At 52.2% G+C, this 16482-nt stretch overlaps 1 protein-coding gene across 6 annotated transcripts in view; it reads left to right on the forward strand.

The window, feature by feature from the left end:
- Positions 1–16482, forward strand: part of WDFY4 (WDFY family member 4) — a 187041-nt gene that overhangs the window by 42083 nt on the left and 128476 nt on the right. For all 6 annotated transcript variants that reach the window (XM_075934641.1, XM_075934642.1, XM_075934640.1 and 3 more), the window contains 2 exons: positions 3588–4183; positions 10378–10471. In XM_075934641.1, the coding sequence (XP_075790756.1) occupies positions 3588–4183; positions 10378–10471 (690 nt within the window). The remainder of the gene's footprint in view (positions 1–3587; positions 4184–10377; positions 10472–16482) is intronic.

Consider the following 16482-nt stretch of genomic DNA (forward strand, 5'->3'; position numbering starts at 1 on the left):
GTGTCCAGTTTTAAACCGGACAATCCAGTATTTGAGCTTTCTGTTCGGGAAACAAATTGAGACAATAGAAATGAGAAAATAGAAATGTCCCGTATCTTCTAAATAAGATGTAAAGTAGATTGTGATGTAATGTCATGTGTGTCTGGTATTTTTTGTTGAAACCATTTGGCAACCCTAAATCAAACTTGTGCTCTAGTTGGTGGAGAAGTTAAGTGGAGCTCCCAAACAAATGTGAGAACAAATGCAGCTTTGAGGCCTAATTCTGACAAATGATAACCACGTTAAAACATAATGTAAGCAAATGAATTTATTAGCTGGGCCCCATGGGACTGTGATTGTGTTATGCACAAATTCAGATTGATTTGCTAATATATATTTAGCTGTTAAGCTGTGAGCCCAAATGTGATTAGCGCTCCCGTATTCCAGAGTGGCATGTGGACAATTATGAGGAATAACAAATAATGGAATGTGAAATAAATTCTGTTAGCTGTAACTGAGTTAGGGGCTTCCAGCAGGCATCCAGTTGTATAGATTCAAGACCGAGGAATACTAACTCATAGGCGATTAAATTGTAACCGAGTTAGAGCTGGAGGAAATGTGCTTACTGCTGACCTTTCCTGAAATGTGTCAAAGCCATCCCGATAACTTCAACTCCGACTTATTCAATTTACTCCCTGTTCAGAGTCTCTGCCTGGTTTGATACATTAGCATGCAAAATTGAATGACAGTAATAAAGTCCCCCTTCCTACTGTTCCAGCAAGCCCTTTCTCCCAGTAAGAACGCCTGTTAGAGAGAGAGATTTATGAGAGAAATGCTCCTCTTCCGAGGATTTGGAATTAAGCCTCTTGTTGAATTTGAGCGGTGTGACTCAATGACTCTCGGCCAACGTAGGTGCAAAGCTCTAAGAAAGTAGCCAGAGAGGAACCCAGGTCCCGAGGGGATAACCCCTGTTTATCAAGTGTGGCTTCAGCATTTAATAAATGAAGGTATGTCTATACTAGCTCGTTAGTTCGAGCTAGGTAGGGTAATTCAGGCAACCGGAGTTGCAAATGAAGCCCGGGATTTAAATCTCCCGAGCTTCATTTGCATGTTCCTGGGTGCCACCATTTTAAAATCCCCCTTAGTCTGAACTCCGTGCCCACGGCTACACATGGCACAGAGTAGGTAGTTCGAATTAGAGATTCCACGAGGAGTAACGATAGTTCGAATTAAGATCTCTAATTCGAACTACCTAGTCCGTGCCACGTGTAGCCACAGGCACGGAGTTGGGACTAAGGGGGATTTAAACATGGCGGCACCCGGGAACATGCAAATGAAGCCCGGGATATTTAAATCTCGGGCTTCATTTGCAACTCTGGTTGCTCTAATTACCATACCTAGCTCGAACTAAGAAGCTAGTGTAGACGTACCCTTACACCATGGGGAAAAGCTAGGGATGGACAGGATGCAAACCTCTCAAGCCCGAGTCCTCTCGCATTGATTTTTACATCTGGATTATTCCAGTGTAAGTGAGGCCTGGATGCAGCCCAAAGTCTATCCGAGTTCCCGTGGAATGGGTTAGGTTGTAAATACTCAGCTCTTGCAGCCTGATCCAAAGGCCGTTGAAATCCCTGGAAGACTCCTGTGGACACGTGCGGCTTTGGATCAGGCCCACAGCACTTTTTGTCTCTGAAATGCTGCACTGGTTGGACCTCTCTAGCCCAGCGCCCGCTGGTGCCGAATCAGAGAATCTGCTGAATCGTGCGAGGTCGATATTGTCTAGCAGCACGACCAGCCCTTCCGCTGCTTGCTGGGCTCTGGGAAGACATGGAGGGGTAAATCGGTGCTAAATCACAGCACACTGAGAGCCAGGACTGGGGGCTATAAACAAACTTTATGGGATGGCGGGAAATTTGTCCACCCCCATGGTAAGTGGCCATCTGGCTAACTCAAATCATGCCGGACCACGGAGGTTGCTGGACCAGAGAGGGCCGGACTAGAGAGGTTCAATTGTACAAGCATGAAGTCAGCTTATCGCTGGGAGAAAGGAAACTATTCTTGCTAGTTCGGTGCCAGGAGAACCCTTCTCTCTGCAGTGTCCTTTGGGCCATGTTACATGGTGGATTTCTGAGTGGAGTGGGTTCTGGTCTGTTATGGCTCTATATGGTCACTCTATGCCAACTAGGGTTACCAGATGGTTTAAAAAAAACCCGGACACACTTGATCTCAGATGAGGGGTGGTACCAGCCGGGAAGGGAGTGGGACTGGCCGGGAGGGGATCGGGGGGAGTGGGGCTGGCTGGGGGAAACCGGCCGCCAGGGAGCAGGGCAGGCCAGAGGGAGAGTGAGGGAAACCAGCCAGTGGGAAGAGGGGCTGGCCCAGGCTCACGCAGATCTTGGGATGCTGCCTGTCCCATGCACGGTCCCGGCAGGGTGCACAAACGAGTGTGGCCCCGGGGATTCCATCCCGCCCTAGCCCCACCCCCCTGCTCTCTACTGCGTAGTTGCATGCGGCCTGGCTGGTAGACACGCTCACGCAGCGTGACTCATGCAGCGTGAGTGTGTCCGCCAGCCAGGCAGTACGCAGCTATGTACTGATACTCATGATAATAATAAAACTTAATTAGAAAATACCCGACATTTCTGTATCTGGTATTTCCTCAATTTGTTTCACGGACAGAAACCTCAAATACCGGACTGTCCGGTTCATAACTGGACACCTGGCAACCCTACTGCCAACTGAATGTGGTGTGTGTTTCAATGCGCTGGCTGTAGCCGATGGGACGCTCCACTGGAAGAGTCCCAGCAGTTGCTAGGAGTTTTGCTTAAACTCATTTAAAACCGTCGCTGTTCTGAGGTATGGGGTAGGCTCAGGGCGGTTGAAGGCCTTGGCACAATGGGCCAATGCCTATTGCCCTGGCTCCTTGAGAGGGCTTACGTTGGCACCTCAGCGCTCGTGTTGGTTTTGCCTGGTTGTGAAGCAAAGCTCCTCTTCCGGAGCGGTGTCTGCCGCAGTGGCCTCTGCCGGCAGGTGCAGACAACATGAAGTGATAGCGCGGAGTGGGGCTGAGCCGCCCCATGCATCTCTGCTGGGCATTCACCCCAAACCCCATTGCTCTAGGGTGCTTCACAACCCCTCCCCCCACAACAGGCTACTCTTCAAGAGGCAGGAGGAGGTGGGTGCAGCTGCCTTCCCCCCAGGAAAGCGGATCTACTCTGGAAAAGGAATAGGGACACCTCTGGTGATGCTGACCTGGAGTTCCCTATAAGAGCAACGTGAGCTCTTCCTTCCCCTGATAGCTGGCTACTCCTGCTCTCTGCTCTGGCCAGCCAGGGTAGCGACAGGCCATGTCTAGGACCGGAGCGTTCTGCTGTAGCTTGGAGCCTTGTCAACACCATCCTGTGTCGTGGAGCTGGCTGCCTACAAGGATTCGGGGAACAATCCCTGGTGTTTGAGATGGTTGGAAAAGAGGCAAAAAAGTTTTGGGGGGTATTTCTGGTCAATAATTGAAATGTCAAAATTCCGAAAGCGCTGCCCAGCCCCATGTGGTGCGGTACGTGCCGGGGAGTTAAACACTCACTTTGTTTCCCTTCTCCCCCATGCCGCAGTCCCTCCTGAGGACCCTGGAGAGCCCCAAGAGCCATCCGGCTTTCCGAACCTGCAGCGGCTTCAATGGGCTCCTGTCCCTTCTCTCTGACATGGAAGGTGCGTTACAGGACCCGCCGGCCGGGCTGTGGGCAGCGACAGGGCCTGGCCCCATCCTGGACCTGGTTTTGTACACGCTTCAGGGGATAGCCGCGGCCCTGCACCGGGACCCCGTCAACAGCGACTTCTTCCAAAGGAACGGCCTCTTTGAGAAGCTGGCGGAGGATCTCGGCGCGCTCGGCTGCTTCTGGACCCGGGAGGGGCAGCCGGAGCCCGTGCAGCTGGAGAAGGGAAGGACGTTTGCGGAGCTGGTGAGCGCAGCCGTCTGCTCGGCCAAACCTTTCCCCGCATGGCTCCGGAGCTGCCTTCGGATTCTGGGTTTCCTGGACCGTATGGTCAAAGGGACCCTGCATATGGAGACCTGCTTTGCGGAGCTAAAGCCGGCTGCGGAAGAGCCGCCGGGGGATGTTCAGGAGGGACCCCAAGACCAGCAGGAGGAGCAACTGGAGAACAAAGCAGCTGCCTCGGACTGCCGGGCTTGGCCAGACCCTGAGGACAGGTAGGTCTTTGATTCTTTATTATAGAAGGACCCCACCATCTGTGGGTGGCGGGTAATGGAGGCGGGAAATGGAGGCCTTCCCAAAATTGCCTACACACCCCAGCCACCAGGCAGGGCTGGGGCCACGACGTGGCAGGCTGGCCGCCGGGGTAGGCTGGGGCCAGGGCCAAGGCCGGAGCATGTAGAGACTGAGCCAGGAGCCATGGGGGCCTCCAGCTGCCTCAGTCAGATCCAAAAGGCCTCTGAATTGGGTGCCTCGGCTTTTGGAGCCCCTGAGGTGATGGAGACACGAAGGGGAGCCCTGGTGACCAGAGGCATCAGGTGGTGACCTCCTCCCCCAGCCCTGAATTCTCTGCAGATAGACATGGGACATGCTGTGACGGACCGGGCCGTGTCTGGGCACAGCTGAGGGCGTCCGCTCAGGGCGAATTGCTCAAATCCGGGGCTACTTACAGCCCCCAACTGGTGACCTCTCCACACAGGCCACAAACCAGTCCCACAGAGCGCTTCAGCAGCCTGCCTGAAGCCTCCCGAGCAAAACCCCTCCGGCACCCCAGCAATATCCGTGCCCCAGATGGCCCCGGGCCTCATACACAGGTGGGGGGTCCTAGCACCCAATCCCACCTACCCCGAACAAGTTCTGTCCGGTTCCAAGAAACCAGCCACAGATCCCTGGTCAATTTACCCTCTGGACCTTACCCACAAATCACGCTGGGCCAATCCTTTAGAATCTATATCTAAAGGTTTATTATTACAGGAAAGAAAAGCCTGAGAGTAAGGTTATTAAAGTACAGTACGTTACATGCACCGAATCTCCCAGTTCTCGATGCAGGCTCTAGCAGAGATGTTGCAGCTGCTGGTTTAAAAGTTCTTATTGCACATCCTACGATCAGGATGGGTTCACAGGTCTTCCGAGCTCTTCAATCCCTGCAGTGCTGCCTCTGGGATGAAGTGCTGAGCTGAGAACAAAATGGCATCGACCGCATGGCCTCTTTATACCTCCTTCCTGGCCTCTTCTGGTCTCAGCCGGTCACCTGGTCCTCAGCCTCTCTCTGCTGGCAGCTCTTGGGTCTCCGCCCTCCTGCTTTAGGTGTGTCTTTGGGCCATCAAGGGCCATTGTTCCACAGGGCTTCACTACTCAGCCTGTCCATAGCAATGCTCAACTACATTCACAGAAATATTCAGCTTCCACACAGATTACAGATTCCTACCTACACACACAGACATTATACACTCACATAAATAGCGTACATAAGATCAACAAACAATAATCTCCCATTCAATACCCCACATGGCTCCCCCCACACCAATTTCTGGGGCCAACACCCCCACCTAGGGGTGCAGCAGCGATCTGGCTGCTTCCCTCCAATTCAGCAACGTGACACATGCTGTGCCAGTGGCTGGCTTTCCTGAGAACCTGCCGTTTCCTCCAGCGCAGCTTCCTCCTAGCGGTTCCTCCTTCACGCTTCCCCCTGGGAGAGGCTGCTGCCCCCGGTGCTCCTCTGGGCCAGGCAGGTCCAACGTGGAAACCAGCGTGCCATGCACGAGGAATGAAGGTGGTGAAATCCCAGGGCCTGGTGACTGGTGCACTCACTCCCTCATGTGCCCCGTGGGCGTGAAACGCCACTCTGCTGCCCTGGCTGTACTCCGCAGTACTCAGCGCCAGCTTTGCCCGGCTGGGCTTTCAGTCTCTTGTGAAGTGCTGCCCCTTGGAGTGTGGACGCTCCGCAGCTCCCGCCACGGGGAGAAGTGGGGAGGAGGGCAAAGGCCTGAAGCGATTTGTGAGGCAGGCAGGCAAAGGGATTTGGCTGCCCGCTGTCTGAAGGGAGCCCGATCTGGGGGAACCAGACGGCTCCCTGCCACAGACTGACGGCCGCACCCGCCTCTCCGCAGACTCGCTGGGCTTCACGGGGCAGCTCGCTTTGTCCCTGCGCCCCTCTGCCTGCGGTTTAAATAGCGGAGCCTCCCGAGCAGATTTGGGATCTGCTGCATGGGGGCACCTGAGGGCCGTCCAGTGGGGAGGGGGCCGCAGCCTTTCGGAGAGTGGCAGGCAGGGAGATGGGGCCTATCTGTAGATCATGGGGGGTGAGGGAGGAGGGGGAGATAGGGCTGAGGCCTAGCGGACGATCCCGAGGGAAGGGGAGGAGATGTTGTATTGACATGGCTCCGAAAGGCCCAGAGAGTTAAATCCTTCCACTCCCCAACGTTAAACAGCGATAGGCAGCGTTGGTGGAACACGTATTCCCTGGGCTTCATTCCATGACACGATCGTTCATTAAAGATCCATCTTTTAATTCCTGGAGACTCCCGGACGACCCTGGAGGGCTGGCGACCCTAGCAGGTGCAGGGGTGTTTTTAAACAGAGCCCCTCGTTTTCCTCATTTCCAGCGCCAGAGAGCCCTCATTCCGAGTGACGCTACTGATTTAGCGCCCAAAGTGAAAACTGGCATTTCTATTGAAACCACAGTGAGTGCCTGTGCACACCTAGGGTTGCCAGGTGTCCGGATTTGAACCGAACAGTCCGGTATTTGAGGGTTCTGTCTGGGAAACAAAGTGAGAAAATACCGGACATAGAAAATGTCCAGTATTTTTTAATTAGGTAGATTTTAGTATTATTAGGAGTATCAGTACATAGTTGCATATTGCCTGGCTGGTAGTCATGCCCACCGGCCAGTTCTCCCCCTCCCGCCCCCAATCTCCCCCGGCCAGCCCAGCTGCCCCCGCCTCCCCTCCCACCAGCCCTGCTTCCCGCTGGCCGGTTCCCAACCCTCCCCACCTCCTCCCGGCCAGCCCTGCTCCCCACCCGGCCGCTCCCCTCACCCCCATCTGAGATCAAGTGTGTCCAATATTTTTTTATGAAGCCACCTGGTAACCCTATGCACACCTGACAGTCAGCCCTTCTCAAAGTCTCTTCCCTGTTGGAGCTAGAATATCCGACTCTCGTTTTCTCTCTGAGGGAAAGGGAAGGGTGAGCTTTACTGCGCTCTGACTAAGGAGGAGGGGAGACAGGAGAAATACAGCTTCTGTTCATGTCTCTGGAACTCTGGCCCACTGGTTAGTTACAAGTGGATGGATGCTTTGGCCTGCTGCTTTGATCCTGGTTAGTTACGGTCTGGTTAGGATTGTTGTCTGGTCCGATGCTTCTCCTTCGACAGGACAGGTTTGGATGAATAGTTGGCTTTAGGATCTGATGCACAGCCAAAAGAGTAAGACAGGGCAGGAGGAAGGAAATAGCAGGGTGAGAGAGTCACGTCACTAGGGAAAGGAACACAACATCAGATCTCACGAGCTGGGGTGGTGCTGGTCATGCAATCTCGCCCCTGGCGGGCCAAGGAGTGGGGATTTTAATGGGAGGACTTTCCACATGCACAGTTGCAAACAAAGTCTCCATGAGGCCGCCATGTGAGTCTATAACTTTACAAACAACGAGGAGTCCTGTGGTATAGGATCATGAGCTGTGGTGGGTAAAACCCACTTCCCCAGATGAACTTGAGCCAAAGTTCATGAAGCAAGAACAAGGCCAAAGGCCCCTCTGTCAGGAAGAAAGTCCCTTCGATGGGTCGAGATGAGCTGCAGTGCTGGCAGGTTGGGAGAGGAGTGGAGGGAAGACGAATTCTTTTTATTCACCCCTCACAGTGTCGTCTTGAGAGCCCCCAAAAGGAGTAAAAGCGGGTGGCATCGTTTATCTTCGTTATTTTGTCCACTGATTAAGTCAATTTTCACCAGTCCCAGCTTGGCATAGTCTCAGCGGCGCGGCCATGTTAGCCTGTATCTTCCCAAACAAGAAGTCTTGTGGTACCTTAAAGACCAACAGATTGATTTGGGCATAAGTTTTGGTGGGTTAAAAGCCCTTCATCAGATGCATCTGACTCCTCGTTGTTTTAGCTTGCCATAGTAACTCGGTTCCCAAATATTGTTTTGTTTACCAAGTATGGCCTCGCCCCGCAGTATCTATCCGTAGCTGTTTCCATTGGGTTCGTACCATTTCTCCATCTGGTTTTATTATAACAGTTATTTATTGAAAACAACTCGGCCTATTTTTCGTGGTTATTGTAGCATCCTGTGAACCTTCACATACCCCTTACAGCCGAGCCAAGGGTCACTTTGTAAGTCCAAGAATCACAACAGGTCTCTTGGCTGATGGTGGGGAAGGAAAGGGAGGGGAGAGAAGATAATGGAAAGGGAGAGGTGGATGTAGATTTTGGAGGTGCAGTTCTTGGATGGGCAGAGATTCAGATTGCTCCATCTTTGTGCTCTGTCCCATCCATAATTACGGCACTGCCAGGCACTTGGCCAGTATCATCAACCCACAGCATTCGGAAATGAGAGCTCAGCCTCTACAAAAATCAAGAAAGAGGCTTTAAAAGCCTCATGATTTTTAAAAAGAATGAATTTAGCTTCTTCCCCTCCACCCCTCAGGTTTTGAGCCTCTGAGTGCCTGGCTTTCCAGCTGTTCCCTACAGCCTCTTGCTAGTATAGCATCAAACACCCTCCCAGGTGCAGTGGTCGAATCGGTGGAGCTGCTGCTTTTACACGGGAGAGGAATTGGACTCCTAGCACTTGCAGAATTACAAACAATTCATTTTTGCCTCGCAGCACCATTTAGGACAGCATGTGCCTCTAGGGTGCCATCCTAGTCATTGGTCACCGTGGGGCAGGGTGTCATGGGAGTCACTGTGCACTGATCTGTGAGCGGGGGCTCCTGGAAATGGCAAACTGTTTATTACAGACATTATTCTAGATCAGTTTCATTTTCACGCTCTCTTTATGCCCCTCCTGTTATTTATTCTTCCCATTTTACACAGTGTGACGGTGCTTGCTGTGTTGTTTTTCACCCTCCGATCAGTGGTGTCGGGTACTGTGCGGATTTCCTTTCCTAGGACCGGTTTGGAAAGGCCAGTGTATCTGATAACACCCTACAGCCCACGTCCGGCAGCTGGCTGACGTCCCAGTTCAAAGGCGCACCTAGAAATTTTGGTGATCGTCCAAACATCCTCAGCTTGCAATGTCTAGGCTACAAATCTCGAAGAAAAGCAGCTCTCGGAGCATAGGCGTGTGGCAAAAATGAAAAATGGTGGGGAAAAATAGCTAGTTGGGCATTTTTTCTTCCCCTCTCGCGGGTGCTGAGTTGATCTGATGGCTGGGGAAGGGTTTAGTTGCAGAGGAAGGCATGCTGATCACCTCAAAAAAGATATTTTGGAAAGGGTTCAGAAAAGGGCAACTAAAATGATTAGGGGTTTGGAACGGGTCCCATATGAAGAGAGGTTAAAGCGACTGGGACTTTTCAGTTTAGAAAAGAGGAGACTGAGGGGGGATATGATAGAGGTCTATAAAATCATGAGTGGTGTGGAGAGGGCCGATAAAGAAAAATTATTTCTTAGTTCCCATAATAGAAGAACTAGAGGACACCAAATGAAATTAATGGGTAGCAGGTTTAAAACGAATAAAATAAAGTTCTTCTTCACACAGCGTGTAGTCAACCTGTGGAACTCCTTGCCAGAGGAGGCTGTGAAGGCTAGGACTATAACAGAGTTTAAAGAGAAACTAGATAATTTCATGGAGATTAGGTCCATAAAAGGCTATTAGCCAGGGGATAGAAATGGTGTCCCTGGCCTCTGTTTGTCAGGGGCTGGAAAAGGACGGCAGGAGACAAATCGCTTGATCATTGTCTTCGGTCCACCCCCTCTGGGGCACCTGGTGCTGGCCACTGTCGGCAGACAGGCTACTGGGGTAGATGGACCTTTGGTCGGATCCAGTCCGGCCGTTCTTATGTTCTTATCCACATCTGGTCATTTCCCAGCTTGCTGCTTTACTCTGGGGAATCCTGGAGATTTTGATCCATGCTAGAGCCTGGGTCATGATCGTGGGGTCTCCGACAGAGTATGTGGGCACCGCATCAGTGACTTTTTGTTGAGCGAATTCTTAAACTCGGAGCTCATTTGAAAACCAGCTCTGCAAACCTGGGCGTCTTTAGGCCCAGGATCCATGAAGCCAGAACTAAGTTTGTCTGTACCTTTCGTGGCCTGCATGTGCCCGGGCGGTGCTTCAGACCATCCCAGGTTGATGATCCATTGGTTTAGTGTTTAGCCCTGACTTTGGTCAACGCAAGCCAAGAGCAACGGGGTTGTCGGCCGGGATGCGAGCTGACCTTGCCTGCAATGCTGTTACAGTTCCTCCTCAACTCTTCCTTGCAGGTCGGAAGCGGGAGACTGTGCCATTGTACATCCCGGGGCTGTCTGTGTCATGGTGAGCCTGCTTCCAAAACTCTACATGTCGGAACACCCTCAGGTAAAGCTCTGTGCAGAGGATGCTTTGATCTCTCTCTTTCTCCCACCCCTTTGATGTAGCCCATGCGCTCAGTCCCATCCCCTCCTTCACCCAACCTGTGCCGAAATCCGTCCCGATAGGTAGCAGAGAACTATCGCAAGGTTCAGCATGTTAATCGGGGCAAGAAGACCGGAAGAGGGTCTAGGATCTGGGATAATGCGACCAGCTCTTCTGCCAAGGGAATCAGAGAACCGGGATTAATGGGGCTTTCCATTTAGGAAAAAGGTGCCCAGTGGGTCGATAGAAACTGACCAAAGGATCTTGCGTGTGCCCTTGAGTCGCGGTCTGGTGCAGGACACAGCCCCTGCTGCTCTCTGGATACTCCCTGCAGCAAATAAGGGGTCCAGCACTGATTGGAGGGTTGGTTCCATTCCCCCTACTAGCTGGGCAGAGCACCTGATGAGGCCCAAAGAGATGGGGGAATACATTGCAGCGTCGGAAGGTCAGCAGGAATGTGTCCCCCTCCCAGAGCTAGGACAGAGACAGAATGGGATTGGCCCCCCTGTGTCCTCGGGGCCAGTCCTAAATCGGGTCGGGTGATGCTGAAGGATCACTTCACTCAGCACTAAGATGCAGCCACCTCTGGGGCTGCGTGTGGCAGCTGTTTTGCAGGAGAGACAGCAGCTTACAGAACAGTTTAGTACAGGAAGGACGCCAGAAGCATCAGTAACCGCAGGGGGGGTTGAGGTAGAGTTGTAAGAAGGTCCAGGCCAGCTGGGTTAACAACTCTGCTGTTCAGATGAGTGGGTCTCTAACTGCTATCGAATGGACAATGGTCAAAGAGCAGGTGTCTGTCCGATTTGGATTGTAAACAGCCTGGTGTGTTCAGGAGGGCGCCCGTTCTTGCTCTTCCTTCAGCCAGGGCAAACAAAGCAACATCTTTCCAAGAAGGGGACAAGGGACAGGGGCTAGTTAAAGCAGTTGCATTGGACGTTAGATTTACTGCTCATCTAAAAGCATCCCCTCCAGAATTAACCCCTTTCTTCTCTTTTAGAGCCCCCTCCACTGGATTGTTCTAGCCTCGCTCTGGCTCATGCATTCGCCCTCACACCCCCTGTGTGACAGGGATGCACTGTTATTCCCACTTGACAGATTGGGAAACTGAGTCACGGGCCGTGGTCACACTTGTAGTCTGTGGCAGAGCATGACTAGACTCCCTGTCTCCCGTATTCAGTGGCAGAGGCCTCCCCCCGGCCGTTCCTTCTCTTCTTCCTGGAGCCACTAGCTGCGTCGGACTGTTTTGCTCACCAGGCTGACGTGTCCGCAGGGTGGAAGTTTAATGGGGAGGCTGGCAGGCAGAGAGGGGCAAGAAGGTTTTCGGATTCATTTTCAAACGTCTGGGCTGGCCCCTTTGTGGCGCTGAGGTTGGTAGCATTCCAAGGACATGCTCCAAACTCGTAGCGCTTCTTTGGTCAGGCTGAGGGGAAACGCGGCCTGATCTACCTGCCTGTCTGGGATTCCCAGAGAGGGGAGAATCCTAGGGAAAGCTGGGAGGCAGGAAATGAAAGAGCACCATTCCATGGCCCTGGAATGGGCTGGGTGCCACTTTACGGAGATTTCCTAGCACAGTGCCACACAATCACCTCTCTGCTTTTCCTCGGCTGTCAGTTTCCTCCCCGCATCCCTGATCTGCCGTGGCCTTGGATTGAGTCCTGGGGCTGGATTTTCCCAAAGAGCTCCAGGCCTGGTTTTCAGGAACTCGGCACCCACAGAAATGTTCAGCCCCCAAAGAGCTCGGCTCTCTGCAACATCTGGTTCCAACCGGGGGTATTGAATGCGTAGAATCCTAGACTCCCAGGGTGGGAAGAGACGTCAGGAGTCATCCAGTCCAGCCCCCTGCCCAAGGCAGGACCAATCCCAACTAAATCAACCCAGCCAGGGCTTTGTCAAGCCGAGACTTTAAAACCTCTAGAGATGGAGGTTCCACCCCGTCCCTAGGGAACCCATCCCAGGGCTTCACTCTCCCTCTCCCCTCAGTTCTCCCCACGTGCACCCTGACGAATGAGCAAATTATCCCATGGATGTCTGCTGCCTTTGCATGCTTGCTGAATCCAAACAGGAGGTTTGGAATAAACCCAGATTCCTCCTTGGCGTCTCTGGAAGGTGGGAGTATAATTAGCTGTTGATGTTTCTTGACTCTTCCCAGCAAACCAAGCCAGCAGCTATTAAAAGTTTGACAATTACTGTAATTAATTTCTGAAAAACAAGTAGAACAGTTAATTGGATGAGAATGCGGAGCTGTCAGGGCAATCAGGGCTGGCTCTAAGGTTTTGCTGGATGAGGCCAGGAAAATGAAAACCCCACCGACGTTCAGTAGATGGCAGTGTTATTAAAAATATGCAGAGGTAGGACACAAAATCCATCAGTCGCCGTAACATATTTGAACCTGAAACAAAATACAGTACACCAGACTAACACGGCTACATTTCTATCACTATTCTACATATTTGAACCTGTTCATCTTTCCTTCCCTTCTCTTCTCTTTTCTTCTTCCTCCTTCCCTTGCTCGGTGAGAAGTCGGTAGCAGATGTGATAGTTCTATGGCTGGGGAGATCAGAGATTGCAGACGGACAGTGAGAAGCAGTCCTTGCCCCGAAACGCTTGCCATCCAAGCAGATGTGAAAAAGGGTGGGAGGGCAAATAGGAGCAACGCAAGTGACTAGCGCCTGCCAAATCGACGACACAGTGCAGAATAGAACCCGGGTCTCCAACGCTACTGATTATCCAGCAGAGCAAGCTGCCTTCCTAAAGATCTCTGCTTTGAAGTCTCGTTAAATCGGAAGCTGAGCTCTGTGAAGCTGAATAGGTGACGCTTCATTTTCTATTCTCTCTTTCTGGGCCAAATTTGTTCTGCAACCAGGCAGCACTTAGCAGCTCGGGCTTCTGAGCTGCACTTACCCAACCCCGGATTACGATTTAGTCTCCTGAACTTTGCTGGCCCTGCCGGGGCTGTCTCGGTATTGTGGTGCCAGCTTCTGACACAGTCCTGGTATTGAACCGTACTGGGCATGGCGAGGTGCTGGCATCAGGGTGTGTCAGTCCAGCATGCTGGCGGCTCTTCCCTTCCCCGCCTTACGCAGGGTTGGGAGTTGTGTTGGGGGGCTGAGACGGGTTAGGGTTGGATCTTTCCAACAGGGGGTCCCATGTACACAGCATATCGGTCCCCCTGCTGGCCAGGAGGGGAATGGGCTCTGTAATTCTGCTTCCAAACAAGGACCGAACCCCGGCACTTGGCTCGCTGTGAGTTCCCTGCCTGCTGCAATCGCAGCAAGGAACGGGGGTGGCAAGTTGTTTTCCAGGCTCTTATGCACCCGATTCTATTTCCACTGAAATCAGCGAAAGGCCGCCTGCTGAGGTCACTGGGGTCTGCTTTGGGCGCTCTCTGACGGGCAGCGTGTGCTGGGAACGCCTGTGCTCGGTTGCACCAGGTACTTCGGCAGGCCGGGAGACGTGAGAAGGCAAAGCTCTCCCCTTGAGAGCTCCGCTGGACTCAGGGCTCTGCGTTCCCAGAGATCGGAGCCAGGGCGTAAGGAGAGTAAAATGTCAGCATCCACCACAAAGGTCTGGGAGAAGATTTTTGGGGACTAATTGAGCTATAACCACTCGAGAGAGAGAGAGATCTTGGTCATTGCGGATCGTTCTCGGACAGCATCCGCTTAGTGCGCAGCGGCCGTCAGAAAAGCAAACGGAATGTTAGGAGTCATTTAAAAGGGGATAGAGAATAAGACCCAGAATATCCTATTGCCTCTATATAAGTCCATGGGACGCCCACATCTTCAGTACTGTGTACAGATGTGGTCACCTCATCCAAAAAAGACCTCTTGACATTGGAAAATGTTCAGAAAAAGGCAGCAAAAATGATTAAGCGTTTGGAACGGCTGCCATATGAAGAGAGATTAAAGAGAGTGGATCTTTTAGCTAAGGAAAGAGGAGGCTAAGGGGGGATATGATAGAGGTCTATAGAATTATGACAGGTGTGGAGAAAGCGAATAAGGAAAAGTTAAGTAGCGCCCCCTCTCCACCTGGTTACCTTCTTTTAAAGCCAATCTCCTTTCAGGTTCGGATGGATAGGTCTGGGTTCTTCTGGATCCTGCCACCCACTCAATTTTATTCTTTCTGATTGATGTACTTGGCGGTGCCTCCACCCCCCTCACTCCTTCCTAGCAGGGTCACCAGGGCAGCTTGGGAGGAAAATTCTAGCCCAGGGTAATCCCCAAGTATTTGCCAGATAGTTGGAGACTCCCAGAAAATAACACAAACACATACACTATAATAAACACAATTATATTAAACAGGAGACAATTATAACAGAACAGGGTAAAACACTATTTTTAGGGTCACCGGTGCCCAGCAACTGTGAGGTTAGTGTCCCGTTGGTACGCGTACTTTGTTGGGGCCCTTGATGACTGTTGACCACACAATCCTTCTCTGCAGTGGTTTAGCAATGGGGCTGACTAGGTCCAGTACAGCCCAAAGGACTCACAAACGGGAGAAGGCAGTAAATCCCTCCACAGTTTAATATGCTGCAGGTAATAAAATCCCCAAACAAATTCCCTGATTTACTAACTAAAAATTGGTGCACTCACACACTCCGTGAATGACCTCAGGTTGAGAGATGACTCAGTCTCTGCAAAGAGCTGCTCTCTTCTCACAGGGGTCCTCTTCAAGCAGGAACCAGGCTGCTTCGGTCCCAGAATTTCCCCTCCCCGCGAAGGGGTGCAGGGCTCAAGATGCAGACCACACAACTGCACCAAAATTCAAACTACAGCCTCCCAGCCCAGCATGCAGACCCACCCAGCAGGCAGCAGCCCTGAACTTCTGCTAGAGCCGAGCTGACCATGCGGTGACTGACTCACCCAGGGAGCTGGAGCCAACTGGGGAAGCCTCCCAGCAAACTCCACAACTGGGAATCAACAGTGGAGACACAAACCCAGCTGAGGGATCCTGCCTTCAGGTCCCTAGAGGCTAGTTCTCAGGGGGAACCCTGCATGCAGGCCTGGGGCTTACTAGCTCCCACACAGCCAGTCCCCCCCTTTCCCTGGCTGGCTCCAGACTCCCCACAACAGTGGTCTCTCCTTTCCCCTGGGGGGGCATCTCACTCCCCATGGGTTGCCGGGCAGACTCTGGCCCTGGTAGGGAGGGGGAGCCAAGGCAAACTCAGAGCCTCTCCCTGAGCTGCCAGCAGACAAGGCCCCGGGAATCCAAGCAATCTCCTTGAAGCAATCTCCTTGGGGGTTACAGTTATTTACTTGTTCCCATCACATAAGAACTAGGGGTCACCCAATGAAATGAATAGAGAGCAGGTTTAAAACAAACAAAAGGAAATCTTTCTTCATGCAGTGCATGGTTAACCTGTGGAACTCCTTGCCAGAGGATATGATGAAGGCCTGGACTTTAACAGCATTCAAAAAGAACTAGATAAATTCATGGAGGTTAGGTCTATCAATACTTATTAGCCAGGATGGGTAGGAATGGTGTCAGCCTCTGTTTGTCCGGGGCTGGGAATGGATGACAGAGGAGGTAACACTGTTCCTGTTCCTGTTTCTGTTCACTCCCTCTGTGGTACCTGGCTTTGGCCACTGTTGGCAGAGAAGACACTGGGCGAGAGGGACCTTGCTGTGACCCCGTCTGGCTGTTCTTAGAGCTTGGGACTGAGTTGCACAGCATGCGACGGACAATGGGTGGACACTGTGCACCACTTTTGAATGCTGTGTGAAGGCATTTTGGGATGGAGCATGGTGTGACCTTCCCGAAGAAGCCAGTCCAGCTTCCTATAAAAACCCAGAAGCATTAGCGGAGCTCAATACCCGTGAGTGCCATCTGACTCCGACCTTCTGGCCTGACCAGCATGACCATTAACAGCCGATGAGACTAGACCACTGGTTGTGCACTGCAGCCATCTCTAATTAAAACCAAACATTTAGCTGTCAAATGCGACCTACGAAAATCTGCCAAAAGCCCTTTGCAAAAAA

Source organism: Pelodiscus sinensis, chromosome 8 (genome assembly GCF_049634645.1).
Source record: "Pelodiscus sinensis isolate JC-2024 chromosome 8, ASM4963464v1, whole genome shotgun sequence".
Classification (NCBI taxonomy): Eukaryota; Metazoa; Chordata; order Testudines; family Trionychidae; genus Pelodiscus; species Pelodiscus sinensis.